The 15,779-nt window shown below is 41.2% G+C and overlaps 1 protein-coding gene across 2 annotated transcripts in view; it reads left to right on the top strand.

The window, feature by feature from the left end:
* IFT81 (intraflagellar transport 81) overlaps positions 1-15,779 on the top strand; it is a 53,712-nt gene that overhangs the window by 33,231 nt on the left and 4,702 nt on the right. For both annotated transcript variants that reach the window (XM_019486878.2, XM_019486879.2), the window contains exons 13-18: positions 2,146-2,274; positions 4,049-4,138; positions 6,386-6,472; positions 7,673-7,744; positions 7,821-7,906; positions 15,080-15,125. In XM_019486878.2, the coding sequence (XP_019342423.1) occupies positions 2,146-2,274; positions 4,049-4,138; positions 6,386-6,472; positions 7,673-7,744; positions 7,821-7,906; positions 15,080-15,125 (510 nt within the window). The remainder of the gene's footprint in view (positions 1-2,145; positions 2,275-4,048; positions 4,139-6,385; positions 6,473-7,672; positions 7,745-7,820; positions 7,907-15,079; positions 15,126-15,779) is intronic.

Below are 15,779 nucleotides of genomic sequence, written 5' to 3'. Positions count from 1 at the left end.
AATGCAAAAACTAGCACTACAATGCTGTCACATCTCTTATTGCTGCTATTGGAACCATTAAAACAGTTAAATTGACTTAATTATATTGAAATTTTCAGTGTATACAAACCTCAGAGTTTTCCTGGTGTTTGCTAAAGCCAGGCAAATCATACTGTGGCACAGGAATTGTTTCACTTCAAGGTTTCTCTGGGCTGTTATATTTTCATGACTGGAAATAGTGGGGGAAGGGTTTAACCTGCATGATCTAATCTTGCATACTGAAATCCATGGCAGGATATTAATTGACTTCAATTAAGGAGCAGGATTGGGCCCTTAAAGAGTTGCAGGTGACTTTTCGCATATGGTGAGAGCTTTAACATTGCCTTATCAGTAGTCAGGTTCAGGTAAAAGCTACTTCTATAGCATGACAACTACTGGAATAGGACTAGAAAAAGACAAACAGCTTAGTGCAGAGCATTTAGAAGAGAGGCAGAAATTGAATATTAGCCAAAAAGTGCTTCTAGCATTGGATGACAGGAGAAGGATTTCCAGCATCAATCAAAAACAGCAGAATATGCATCACTGTAAGCCTCCAGGAAACATATTTTCATCCAAACACAAACAGGTTTTTTTTCTCTCTCTACTTTCTGTTATCACTTTGTGTGGCGTAGTTTTGTTTATGGCTTTAGCTTTATTTTATGGCTACTGTTAGTCCTGTTTTGTCGCGAAGAGGTAAGGTTTTTTGTTTTTGTTTATTTTAACAAATGGTCTGATAAAAAAAAAACATGGAAAACCTCTAAAAAAGAAAGCTCATGTATTTGAGTGTGTTATGTTGGTCAGTACAACCCCTCTTTAGGCGATATGACCCCCCCCCCCCCCCCCCCCAAAACAGAGCTACCCTTGTGAATCAAGCTATAAAATTTGTTTAATTAGTATCAGTAAGGGTCAAGGCATTTCCTCAGGATAAACGATCAGTGAGGAGGAATTGGCTACAAGGCATTGCTGAGTACAGCTACATCATCGCTGCAAAAAATCATGTAGGTGTGTCTGTTTTTTACAGCAGGATAGCTAATGTGCATTAGCCATCCCACTGCAAAATCTTAGCAGACAAAGCACCGGTAATTTTCCTACCAGGTAGCTAGGTTAGGTTAACACTAAATCCCTGCCCACGGCTGATTCACCTTCCCATAAAATTGCATAGCTTTTGTCTCCACTAGGTTTTTATCGTGGAATAGCTCACATGCATCATTTCACACTTGGAAAAAAAACCAACAGGTTTTGTTTTTGGATTTTGCTTTTTTTAGCAGTGAAGATCATGTCCATGTTAAATTGCTACAAGTTATTAAATCCAAAATGCTCCCCACCATGGTGGCCAGAGCTATTATGAGAGACTTGTTTAAGAAACCTGTATTTTTTGTGTGGTTTTCCTAGGAGTGATGCAATTGGAATTTGCAGATCTGAGCTACTGCTATAGAATGAAGGCCCTGTGCATTGGCAAGTTTTGTATGACCAAATTACCTTTTTACATATTTAATGATAACTATTAATAACTGTCATGTGAATGAAAAGATAAAGTTTTGTTAAAATGTAACCAAAATAAAACACAGTTAAAAACTCTTCCTGTAAGGACTGTCCTCCGAATATTTTGAAGAAACTAACAGGAAAAATAGTTTTCTGTGTTTAAAAAATGCCTTAAGGTGTTTTCTGTAAGTAAAACATCATTGAAGAATACAATTAATAGTTCAGCAATACTGTATTCCGTACTTGTTTGGATGAGCGGTTGTCTGTACAATTACTTCTATTTGGTATAGATGATATTATCAATATTGACATCCTCAATAGAAACTTTAAAATTATGTATAGACCCTGATCCAAAACCCAGTGAAATTAGTGGCAGGTTTTTCTGTTGACTTGAGTGGCCTTTGGGCCTCACCCCAGCTTGTGGTAGTGCAGGAAGCAGTTAATGCCCTAGAGCATAATAGCATGGCAAATACAGCTTGTGTGTTCGTATAGAGAGTTGAGTCGTTTCATTATTCTTAAAATAAACTGATTTCAGCACTTGGCTTACCTTCAGCTTTCTTGCAGTATTTCAGTTGCATCAGAGCTTTTGTTTCATGATACGCCAGCTCCTATAGTCATATTTTGTATTTGTTCCTGTGTCTGCAGCAAGCAATTGAAGACAAGAAGGGGATCTCTGGGTACAGTTATACTCAAGAGGAGTTGGAAAGAGTATCTGCAGTAAAAAGCGAGATGGATGAAATGAAGGGGCGAACATTAGATAACATGTCTGAAATGGTGATTTCCCGATTTAACTGTTACGTTTCTACAAGTTTGATGTTTAGTTCCTGAAAAATAAAAGCTGGAATAACTTCTGTGTCCAGGGCTTTTGCTTCATTGCAATGTATATTTGTAGCAGTAGGTTTTGTAACATATTTTAAAGAATAAATATCTACAAGGGGTACCTGAGATTTATTAAAATTTACACATTTTATTTCCTTTTGAAGTACAAAGAAGGATTTAAATGTTTTCTCCTGCTTTTTTTTCCCTTTGTCAGGGCTGTCAAATTTGCTTTTCTTTGGTTTTGACTGTGCAGTGATTTCATAGGCTATTTTAGTTGCATCTATAATAAAGATTTTTTTTTACATAATTATTAATTAGTCGGAATGAAAAAGATGTTTTCAAACAATAGTTTTTTAATTAACATGGCCAAAAATCCATTCCCCTCTCTTGTTGTTTGGCTTTTAGTTATTTTGGCTTTTGTCACTGTCATTCATCAAGGTGTTACAAAAAAGACAGGGTTTCAATCTCTCACAGAAAAAACAAGCAGAGATTTTTTTTAAAGGTTCTCCAAAGCCTTCTTTCATTATGTGGAATAACAAAGCAAAACAGTTTTTTGAGGGAAGGGTTTTTTTAGATTTTTTTAACACTTTACAGATCATCCAGTGACTTTTTTTAAAACAATATTTCTGAGCCAAGAGGTTAGATATAATAAGAACTGTTAGGATAATTAATTCTCCTTAATTAAAATACTTGTGTTTTTATATATATATTTTAAACAATTTCCACAATTATCATGAATATGCTTGGAAAAAAAAAAGATAGGAACTAAGCCAGCAATAGGAAATGCCTGAGCATGAACAATTTCCTCTTCTGGAGTGTCATCAAAGAAACGTGGAACGTTCAGATAAAAAAAGAATGGGAACCCCAGTGTGTCAGGGCATGTGCAAAGAACATGATGTTTGAAGTCCAGCCAAGAGCCTACCTGCTGGGCTTCCAACCAGTTTGTCAAGCAGGAGAAAGAGCTAGGGATTGAACTGGACTTAGGAGGGTGGTGAAAGTCTGGGGGTAGGGGGGCAGAGCTTGACAATTCCCATAAGGCCTGATCCAACTTCTGCTGAAGAGAGAAGTTATCCTTTATTCCATAGAAAGGCTCCCCTTTTATGATTGATTGTGCAAAATACCTACCTCCCGAGAAGTTTTGAAAAGAAGAGGAAGTAAGTTGAGCACAAATCTGTGCAATTTGTATTTCGCCTGATCCAAGGACATTATACAAGGATTTGTTATTTTTATTACTGATCCAGATGTGCTTTGCAGCTATTCTTTATGCTTCCAGATAAGCATATACATGTAACTTTAAAAAGCACAGTAAACTTTTTTTTTTTAACTTTTTAAAGCTTCTTGTCAGGGTTTGACTGTCCATGCACCTGACCTAAAAGGGCTCAGAGAGAGTTTTTTTCCACCTTGACTGCCCGAGTAAGCCAGCCAATAGATTGCATAATCAGCCAGATAGAACGAATCAATTCTATATACAGCATAAAGGACAGGCAATTGTGAAATCAGAATGTCAGGGGAGTCTAATAAAGCAGTTAAAACTATGAGAGCAGGGTGTAATATGTTCCTGAATGATGGTGCCCCTAACATTTCTAATAGTTCAGTCTGTCTCCTTTTGTCACATCTTACGATATTCTTTACTTTCACCCCCTTTCCTCCCTCTGTTCCATTCCTAATGCTCTCACTTTATTACCATATTGATGACACATTCATGAAATATGTTTTTTCTACACATCAGGTAAAAAAATTGAATGCAACGGTAGCAGAAAAGAAGTCAAGCCTGGCTCCAGTTGTCAAAGAATTGAGACAGTTGCGGCAGAAGTGCCAGGTTAGTCATAATGTTTCAAGAACATGTTATACAATGGATGTGAGTTAGCTGTGTGTGCCAGGTAGTTATGTGGGACATGCCTTTGCCTGTGCAGTCTCAGATACACACGGCACCTGTTTCTGTGCTGCATTTTTCTACTGGTGCAACTGCAGCATTATGGGAACTTACAGCAGCATAAAATTGGTGTTACAGGCCAGTCAGTCTATAGACAGTAAGTTCATATAGAAATTTTCCTGCAGAAGTTTGTGCATAATAATGATTCTGTGTGTGGACTTAAAAGCTGAGTTGATCCCTGTCAAAATTCAAACTTGTATGCTTGATACTTAAGTTCTGCTTAGTTTCTTAGAACTCGGGGGTTATGTCAGCACCACATTTCTGGCACTCCAGGGTAGAAATGCATGTGACCTCTCCCAGCCAAATAGCTTCCACTTGCATACACCAAGCCCTGAATTATGGTGGTGTAGCTGCACTGGGGACATCCCTGATGCTGCTTTTGAGCCCTCTGTCTCCTACGCATTTGAGAGCAGCCCCAGGGGACACCATCCCATTTCCCAGATCGGTGCATACAGGTGGCAACAGGTAAGTGGGATATGCTTGAGCATGTCCCTTCCCAAGATGCCAGGGGCATGCTGTGGGCACTCCCTCAGAGCTGGATCATCCTTTGGCACCAATCTGTACTACCTTGTGGATGTCATTGAATTGTACCGCTTAAGGTATGGATTTTATATAATACATAATATATCTACATATACATATACACAAACACAGAGAAAATAAAATGATTTAAACAATAAATAACACTGTAGTATTAGTTACATGAGAGAGATGCATAATTCATAAAAGAATGACCTGTAATTAAAGTTTAGGGAAGCTGGAGAAGTGGAACAATTAGGCTTAGCTTAAAATGAGGCTCAGAAAAGCAGTTTGCAACAAGAAGTATCTAAAGGCATCAGAAGTGGGTGTAGTTATCTGGCTTAAGCTTTTTCACTCACCAGAAGAATTTCTTGAATAACGTCAGGGCAAAACAAAATCAGACAGCAAGAATGGGCGATATCGAAGTTCTGAAACTGCTATTTATTGGTTTGCCCCACTATTGAATACTAATGAATTTCTGCTAAAGTACTCCTTTTAAAAATGGATTACGGATAACATTCCATCTGGACAGTAATGCATGTTAGTATAATCTTCTATATCAGGGCTTTGAAGATAGAAAATTTATCTATGTGCTTTAGACATTTTACAAGGTTCATAGACCAGTGGTGTCAAACATACAGCCTGTGGGCCACATCTGGCCTGCAAAGCCTCTATCCAGGCTACTGTTGGGCTACCAGAAATGGGAGGCCTTGACCTGCTGTAGAATCTGGGGCCCCTTGATTCTGCTGGGCACAGCCTTTGGTGGCGAGGTTGGCTTGCCACGGCCACCCCTGAACGAACTCCCTCAAACTGAACCCCTTTCCACTGCCATGGTAGCCACTGTGGCAGCCCTTCTGGCCCTGGCTGGATCCAGCCTGCAAGGAGCCTAGCAGTCCAAAAATGGCCTGGGGCCTCAAGTGAGTTTGACAGCCCTGTTAAAGACAAAATGCCATTCAAAGCCTCACCTGGTGTCAATTGGCCTCTTCCTATTAAGGTGGAAAATATGCTTTCTAGTTTGTTTTTTTTTTTTTTTTGGGGGGGGGGGGGGGGGGCTTGTTAGCTGAGGTTCTGAAGTGCTTTTTAACAGTTCATTTTAATTGTTGCTCAGCAGATACAAGATAACGCAGCTTGTTGTATACAACTATAAGAACTGCTTTTGATAGCTTAGTAGAATTGTGTTTCTTGTTTGCTAACATGCAACATAACTTTCCTTTCCTTCCACAAGGCCATCTCATTTTATATGGAAAATATGTCAACCAAATTATTGTAAATGGGAGTTCATACATCATTTATGTTCTCATAAGCTTATAAAGTTTAAACAGCAAGTATAAACCCTAAACACAATTTAAAGTAGTTAGAAATCAAATCCACCTTGTTAAAGATATTGGCTATAAATATAAAAAGGCCACTCACAGTTTATACTACTGATCCTTCAACATGCAGGTTTCCCTCGTGTATAATGATACTCGTATGTCTGCTTAGGTTATGTAAGTAGCTCTGAGTGTGCCAGCTGATGTTAAAGGGTGAGATTGACAAGCACATACATTGCTTAGGTGCCACATGTTACCAGCTTGAAGTTTTCATTGACATGACCTTCTCTCCTCTTCACCCCAGGAATTAACTCAAGAATGTGATGAAAAAAAAGTCCAATATGACAGCTGTGCAGCAGGTTTAGAAAGCAACCGCTCCACACTGGAACAAGTAAGATTGCTGTCAGCATGTAGTTCCAGACTCTCTGAAACAGAGGAGTCATAATGGGATTGCTTCTCCTTTTCCTGCCTTCTTCACATGGAAGGCCCCAGTGCATAGAAGGTGGAAATGAGTCAGTGGCTGTGCGTTTCCAACTCTCTCTACCTCAAGCCACCTGAGGATAGCTAGACTTGTACATGCCTTCTAATTTGAATAGCAGCAAAAGAACTCAGTGAACCTGCCAGTCCATCCAGTGCAGTCTAACTCTGACTGGCAAAAATCTTGTCGTAGAAAATATAGCTGTCAGAATCTGCGCTTAGCTATGCAGAACCCGCTAGGATAGATTTTGGGCATTTTAATGTTAATCAGTTATTTGCCAAAATAAATCTTCAAAGGCATTTATATAACTGCACTGGCTGTTTAAATAAGGTGTAGTTTAATTCAAGAGGAATAAGAGGATCCACAAAGTGAGTTAGTGTGGATTACCTTTACCACAATAACTGTTCTGCAGTAGCTATTCCTAGCAGTTTTTCCAGGTAGATGAGCCCTAACTCATGGTTTAACACAAGGTAGTTCATTGTCAGTTAGCATTTTTACTGCTATAGCTGTAACCTCTGAATAGAGACACTTCCTAAATAGGTTCCAGACAATGCACACTTGTTCCTAGTTGTGTTTAGTACTTGGTTGTTGTTAACTGGCAATCAAGTTACTTGCTAGAACAAGACTGAAAATTTATGTCCAGACAAAATGTGATCCTTCTAATTACCATTTATAGAGGTCGTTAATACTGTAAAGCCTGTATCATTTTCATATTTAAGGCACCAATCATATCTAATGTTGTTTAACCATTATGTGCTGCTGCTGAGGAGCCACAGGAGTGCCTGGTTAAGAGAGCATTTAAATCATTTTGTAAATATTAATGGCTTAGAAATTTCTTCTTGTGTCCATGTGTAGGGTGAGCAAAATCTTTATGGCATTCAAAGATTTTGGCTCCAAAGCGAAGATTTTGGTCCCTAGGACACATGATTGGGTTAAGTAACTGAATTCCCTTCATATTTTACCCATGTGTATATAGGACCTTTGCCTGCAGTCAGAGCCCTGCAAGCAGGTTGCTTCTTTAAGCACATCCCATTGTATGTTACACAGTATTCCAGTATGTCTGCTGTGGATTTTCTATTATTCTCACTCAATAAAAATAATTTAATTCTTCAGGAAGTCAGAGGGCTTCGTCAAGAGTCTATTCAGGAAGAAAGTGGCTATCATTTTATTAACTGCGCCAAACAGGTAAGGCCACAAAATACCCTACATTGTTTAGGTGAAACTTCAAGCTGTCTAAAACCAGCTGTGTATTTCTGTTCAGAACCTAGAAGTGCAGCTTCAGCGTGCAAAAGATGAAATGAAGATGTACATCTCCCCAGATCCCCAGGAAAGAAGAAAAGCAATTAGGTAAATTATTTCTTATGTGTGGATTCAGAGAACTTTTATAAACTGAGATTTAGGGAGGACTTTTCTCATTGGCATTTTAACTGGAAAAAAGGATTTATTTCATCCTCTATGTTTCAAAAATGCTATAATGATCTAAAAATAAGTATCCGTCTGACAGATCCTGCTCTATATCCAGTTCTTTCAAACATACCACAAGCTTTTCCCTGCCTGTTGGAGAAGGCAGGCCAGATAATAGTTTTCAACTTGTGGCTCCTGTTGGGAGGGGATTCAGAGGACCTGTGCTCTTGCCAAGCCCCATAAAGGAAGCATGGCTGAGTTGGTCAGATTTCCTTCAGGGCTTCTGCACATGGAAGCAGAAAGTGCACCACTTTTCAGAGATAAAGTATATGCTGTCCTCAGATTCTGACTGGCTCTTGCCATCCCTCCAACTCCTTTTCTGGTGCAAGACCTTACATGGCCACGGCTACTTGAAAGAAGGAGTGCCTGTGCTCCACAGAAATTGTTCCTTACTCCTGGTACCCTCCATCCAACCTGACACAAGTGAGGCTTATGGATAGTTTTTACCAAGAGATAGTATAACATTACTGGACACAGTCATCCTAGGAATTGTCTTTGTTAATGTGTTTCACTCCAGTTTAAAGGCAGGACCTCCTTCACTTTTCAGTATACTTTGTCCATCTAGGAATGATGGGAAGAGGAGGAAAATGGTTATAAAAACTCTGACCGGCATTATTTTTTAAATAGTTTTCAAAATGTAGTCTAATAAAAAGCCAAATGTTTTGCAGGAAAGTTTTGATTCTGATTAAATGGTCTTTGTGAAAAGAGCTAAAGATTTTGTTTCGACAGTGTTGAAACATTTTAATTCATGTCATGTAGACTTTTTTATTAAAAGGAGAAATATGTTTCTCTCTTTGTATTTTTTATATTCTACATTCTATGTTTTTACTCTTACACTAAAAATGGGAAAAAATTATTCAACACTACGAAACTAAACATCTGATCAGTCAATGTTCTTGGGCATTTTTATTCAACAGGATGAAATGTAATATTTAATTACGATTTTAGAATGAAAAACATTTTGAAATATCAGAATTTCCCATGGAACAGAAATTTTGTTTCCAACTGGACTTAGCTAAATTTGTTTAAGGTCTTTTTAAAATAAAACTAAATTGTTTAATGGATTTACCATTTAAAATGAATTGATTTAATTACTTGAACATTAAGAGTTAACATTGCATAAAGTATTGTAACTATTTTTTTCAAAGCTGTTTGTAGCTGACATTTCTTTTCCTTGGAAATAAATTTTCTTATGTCTGAGAAATTATCTAAATTTAGCTTTAACAGTAACGTTGCCTATTTTTGGTAAAGATCCAGTTCCTATTGAAATTATGGGGAAAATGTTCTTTGAGTTTGGAAGAAGAGATACATCTAGTTTTTAAAAAAAAGTTAACAATTATGATGACATCAGTAAAATGCTACACAGCGCAGCGCTGATTTGAAATCATCAGTTTTACTGGTGTCTTGCTAAGCCACCCAAGGTTTACATGAATGAGCCTGCGTGTTTATTGCTTAGCCTGTACAAAGCCATCATCACTTAGATCTTTGGTGTGAGAACTCTTCAGTGATTTCTTTATCTGTAGTTCAGCGACATGACAGACCAGTGCTGGTGATCCATCATAATCTACTCTGTCAGTGCAGTAGTTCCCATATATCCTTTTGTACAGGCTGCCAAAATTCTTTAAAAAATTATCACACTGACAATATCCTGTGGGGAAAAAATAACTCTATGGCAAACTGAAACACCTTGGTTAAAATAAAAAGTAAATGGGCCCATGTACTGAACTGCTTGAACTGTTGGCCATCTAAATTCTTGCTTAACACATGTTGAAGAAAAGTAAGAAGGAAATGACAGAATGATACTAAATGGGTCCAAATAAAAGGTAAGAGTATGCAACAGAAAAACAAGACAACTTGTATGGGTTCATAACACAAGTGTCATTAGACTGGCAAGCCACAGTATGGCATTGACCCCTTGCCCTAGGGCAGTGGTTTCAAGCTTCTCAGGCTCCGGGCATCCCTCCATATCTCCTGTGACTTGAGCGGCACCCAGTTTAGTAACTAAATTGTTAATTGCCACACTTAATTCTTGGTGGGGGGCAGCGAAAGGAGCAAGCATTTTGTCCCACTATTCTGCAGGGAACTGGGACAATTACAAGCTTACTTCGTTGCTCTGAAGCTGGTACAGACGAGCCTGTGCTTTGCTGCTTTGCTCCTCTGATGGAGGAGGAAGGAGCAAGCACTTAACTCCTCACTCGGGCTGGCAGGGGCAAACAGGAGCTTGGTGCCTTCTGCTAGAGCCAGGCAGAGACGAGCCTATGCTTACCTCCTTGCATAGTGACTGGGCAGGGAAGAGCGAGTGCTTATCTCCTTGTACCCCGTGGCACCCTTAGAAGCAGGGTGTTGAGAACTACTGCTGTAGGCATTTGGTTTTGAACTGTGGTCTAGACTCTATAGACTACTGATGATCTGCAGAGAGTTCCTAAGCAATTGGTAGCTACCTTCTATGTTATGGTAAAGTGTCTTTCCATCTTCAACCTGTGACCCTTTCAGTCTGTTGGCATGATCCAAAATCCACTAAAATGAATGGAGAGACTCCCAGATGACTTCCATAAACTGTGGATCACACCCCAGGCAATAGAACTGCAATGAAATTGGAATGGTCTCTGAGGAGGGCAGTGCTGCTGATCTATTTAGCTATCTCCAGTGACCTATTTGATGGCTCCATTAAGGGACAGATGAGGAAGGTACAGTTTTGTGATTATGGTCAACAATTCTGTAAACTTACATAGGCATAATATTCTTCTCCCCAACCCTGTTGGGGTCTCTTGTCTTGTCAGACTGCAGGTTGTCTGGGTCATGGACCAGGGCTTAGTGCATAGTTGTAGACAATCCAGAACAGTGAGCTGGGTACTAATGGGCTACAGGCATTCAGTAATAATCGTCATTTATAATTTATTTTTTTCACATACAGCACACACCATTTCCCCCACAATCAGCCCCCCAAAATTGGGGGGCATGTATTAATCAGGGAAGCTGATTTTCTGACCAGGATAGAAGCATCCTGCTTTTGATTCCTGCTCTGCAGTACACCTGTTGCATTACTGGTCGGGCAACTGTGGGAGTCGGTTGACTTAATGGCTCATTGTTCCTCACTCCAGAGGTATTAATGGTCCTGATGTTCTGCTAATCCAGTTAACCTTTCTAAGGACAATTTTGCCATCTGCTGCCTGTTCCTAGTCTCTCTTCCTGTTTCACAGCCTTGGGAGACTCTCTAGCTCTTTTCAAAATTTTAGATCCACCCATAGAGGTCAGTCTTCAGCACCAGCTAGGGTTTGAGCTTTAGCTGAGCAGGAAAGGGAGTGTGAGTCAGCTGAATGTGGTGGAAGCAACATAAAAGCCCACCCTTCCAAATGTGTACTTAATAACCCTGCCTGTCCCCATCCTTATCTCTTTATATGGTGCATCCCTTCTGTTTCCCTTCAGCCTCCTTTATTTTTTTTAAGACAGGATGCTCCTTAGAGCAGAGCATGCAATGAATGCTGTTGCAGGCTGTCTAATAAATATTTAATGGAATCAAGGAAATGAGATTGCACAATGGGGGAATATTAGAAACGGAGCACCGTGAGTCGAGTTGCAGGCTGTTGGATGTAGTGAGCAAGACATCATCTTTATTCAACTCCTGTTAAGCATGAAACTAGAGCTACAGTAGGCAAAATGATAAGCAGTTCATGTTGACCTCTGTATGAGTTCAAAGACCAGTCACAGTTAAATAAGTCTATTGGAGGCTTCAGTGTCCAGATGCTTACCAAAAACTAAATATTGAGAGAGAATGAATTTCTCAACATCCTTTTGGAGTGTGTATGTATTTCCAGTGGGCACTGGAATGTAAACAGAACTAAAATGAGCCATAAATAGAGCAGCACTTTCCTAATGTATTGAACAAAAAATGCCTTAATTCTGACCCTTTTTATTGAACATAAACTCTGTTCCGTGCAGTCAGGACTAAGGAATGTGAAAAGTTAATTTTGTTCTCTAAAAATAGATTTTTTTTTTAAATTAAGTTATTAAGTTGCATTCCTTCCAGCCATCATTATAAATAGTAAAGGAAAAAAAAAAGATACCCTGGACAAGAGCTCTAATTTTCTAATCATTGCTTTGCAATAAATGCATCTTTAAAAAATGAAAAGAAAAGAAAAGGTTGCTTGCAAAAAATGTACATTCTTGGTGCCATGTTCTCAAATGGGTGAGAAGCTTCCATCACACCAAAAAGGGAAGGAGGTGATTTGAGGTGGCTCCTTTGATCACCTTCTTTGATCTGCTGAGAATAGTTGGGAATTGTTTTGGCTTGCAGTGCAACCGGCAGTAGCTTCATGGCCATTCTAAGTTGCGCTAGCTAAAATAATCCAGGATTGCCAGAGCATTACGTTCTCTCCTGCCCATGGGCCCAAATACCGTGCTGTAGCGCAAAGGCTGCAGTAGCCAGTAGAGATGGGCGAAGTATCAGAAAATCAACACTAAAGGAAGCTTCAGTCCTCTTGTCTCCATTCTTGCACAAGTAGTCTCCTGGGATTTCCTGTGCAAAGTGCTTTCTGTCCTGAGCAAGTATGATGTTCTTTAGGTGTGTGGACTATTTTGCATTCTATCAGACAGCAAACTGTCTGCCCCCAAGAGCATTTAATACACATGCACAGTAATACTTGGTTTTCAGGTCTAGAGAAGTGGGTATATTGCTTTTAAATATGTCACCTAAATGTCAAATAAATAAATATGGGAAAGGTCATCAAATATCAGAACATGCTAGAACGTGGTGTTGATTAGCATATAATGCTGTCAGGTTTCATATATGAAGTTTGGATACTTTGGGGAGTGGTTCTGTTCACTTGTTACAGCCATAAGCCAATATTTGTTGCAATGGATGTCAAGAGTTATGCTCCTAAGTCTATATTTAGACACCTAATCATGAGGCCTGTTTTTCCAAGTGTTGAGTGGCCAGCAGTTCCCATGGCAATCAGTAGGACCTAGAGCAGGGGCAGGCAAAATATGGCCTGCGAGCTGGATCTGGCCTGCCAGGCCAATCTATTCCGCTAGCGGGGCCCCTAAAAAATTTAGAAAATTAATATTCATCTGCCCTTGGCTGCCTGTCAAAGATGACAGGAGCCAGTGGCAGTAGGACCCAGGGGAAGTCGGTGGCAGGACCCAGCAGTCAGAACAGCAAGGCAGGCCCAACCCTTCCCCCCCCCCAATTCCCTCTAGGCCCCCACCCCCAACCCCATCTGGAAGTGTCTGGGACTGTTCCCTGGCTCCCTTTGCCAGAGAGGGAAATTCAGATAAGAAGGAGGGGGGTGGAGGCAGAGGAGGACCGTGGGTGATCGCCCCAGTCTGCAGGGCCAGGCCAGACTGGCTCCTGTGGTCCTGGCGCTGCAGCCGGGAACCACGTGGTGCCAGAGTGGTGGGTAGGGGATAGAGGGGAGTGGTGGCTGTGGTGGGCAGGAAAGCGAGGAAATGGCTGCGGCAGATGGGAGTGAGCAGGTGCGTGGAGCGCAGCAAAAGTTGGGCGGGAGTGCAGGGTCCGCACCAGTGCGTAGAGGCCCGAGGCAAGGTGGCAGGGGCTCTGGAACTGGGCCACCTCCCCACTTTCCCTGCTGGCACAGCCCAGCCCAGCTCCATAGAGCCCCTGCCAGCCTGAGCCTTGCACTCCTGCCACCCCACCCTGGACCGCAGTAGCACTAGCCCTGGGACACCAGCATGGGTCCCACACTCCCTCCCATTTGTTACGGCGCTTGGCATGCCTGCTTGCTGCCACTCAACCCGCTAGCCACAGCCATTTCCCTGCTTCTGCTGCCGCTCCCCTTCACCCTGCTGCCTGCCACTCTGCCACCACATGGTTCCTGGCTGCAGTGCCGGGCTGCAGAACTTGGGAGGAGCCGGCCTGGCCCCCTGCAATTATTGGCTGGCCCCTTGCAGTTCCGACCGGGCCAGTCCAGCTCCTGCTGTGTCCTGCAGTCTCGGCCGTGGTGCTGGAGTGGTTGGGGGGGGGGAAGGGGAAGTGGCAGGAGAAGGGTAGCAGTGGCAGATGGAGGGGGAAGTGGCAGTAAGTGGGAGTATGGGGCCCATGCTGGTGCCCACCCACATGCTCTCTCACCTCACATATATACACCCTCCCCACACCTATCCATCCCCCCACATACCTGCACACCCACAGCCCCCCACAAACCTATATACATGCCCCTTGCCCCCCAACAATATACAAGACTAAGACTTCATTTTAAGCTATTATACAATCACCTCTATGTACATGATGCAAATGCATGTAAATCAGGACAGAAATATTTTTTTAAATCAAATGAATGTATGTTGTAGTAGATGTTTGATTTTTAGAATATAATTTGGTATTTTTCTGGTTCTGATGGCAAACCCCCTTGCTGAATGGAGTACTTCTGGGGCACAAGGGGGGAGGCTTCTGGTGGAAAAGGTCAGGGATTAGGAGATGGAACTTCCGGTCCCAAGATAGTGACCAGGGGGCGGGGCACCATCAAGGGGCGGGGCTACCCATGTGGCCAAAACTCAGTAAGTGGCCCTTTGCCTGAAATAATTGCCCGCCCCTGCTGCAGAGAGTAGATTTGTCAAACATGGGGCCAACTACTACTCACTGTTCAGTCCTGAGTTTACTCTAGGTACGAAACTCGCATAAGTGGAAAGGCCTAGATTTGGACACTGGCAGGTTTTATGGCTGCTGGACACTGGCTGGTCTCAAAATGCAGTCAGCACTATTATGACAAATGGTGTCAGCCCTGTGGGCAGTATTTTGGAAGGGAACAATAGAAATCATACCTGCCTTGAAGGCTTAACAGTGACCTTACCTAATAGTAAATAGCCATTTTGCCACCTACACAATTATAACTGTAAGAGGAGTCCTGAATCCTTGCATCAGAAGAGTTCCCACTTTTTGCTTGCTCTTTGACTGTCTTAATGAATTGTCAACACCCCCCCCCAATTTTGATACTACATTTATTAAGTTTGGGGCTTTTACAGGTTTTTCCCATTCGGAGTATGTATCTTCCCTGGTCATTAAAGCCAGGTGCATAATGTAGTTATTTCTTTTATTTTCTTTAGAGAACAATACACCCGAATGATCCTTGAACAAGAGAACCTCGGGAAGGTGAGGATGGGATTCTTTCTTTAGTGTTGGGTGGGGAGAGGGGAAACCAAGCTGCAGTCCATACTTTTGTTTTGGTTCAACATCTAAGGCTATGGTCATCCTTTTATAAAAAGCATATTGCAGACCACAAAGAAAATTCCATTACTGCTGGCATTGGTAACTAATCCCCTGAAAAGAGATCATGCTAGCTCTTCAGAGCTTGATTTCTTCCAGCGTATAGCATGAGCTGCTTGTAAAAGATAGTCAAACAGCTTAACACGACAGCACATTCCCTGTAAACTATTTGGATAAGAAACTGAAACACAGATATAACAAATTGTGCCAGCTCAAATTTGAAGTTGTATATAAAGCAACCTGTTGAAGACCATAAATTTTAAAGCTGTCAGTCTTATCACCTTTATAAAAGGCCAACGATATCTTCCATGTAGCTGCACTAACAAAAGCTGTTGTCTGAGTTTATTCTTGTGTGACGCTCTGGCTAGTGTGGGAGGGGAAGCCTTACCAATTCAGACAAAACCCCTGCCTTTCCCTTTCTAGCTTTCTCTTTGTGAGCAAATTTTACATGTTTGTGTCCCTGCCTGTATGGATTTAATTGCAGTTTCTTTTGTAAAACTTTAATTTCAGGGTTGATAACTTCATGAGCATGGTCTGTTT

This window comes from Alligator mississippiensis, chromosome 10 (assembly GCF_030867095.1).
Source record: "Alligator mississippiensis isolate rAllMis1 chromosome 10, rAllMis1, whole genome shotgun sequence".
NCBI lineage: Eukaryota > Metazoa > Chordata > Crocodylia > Alligatoridae > Alligator > Alligator mississippiensis.
This window is presented reverse-complemented; position numbering and strand designations above follow the sequence as displayed.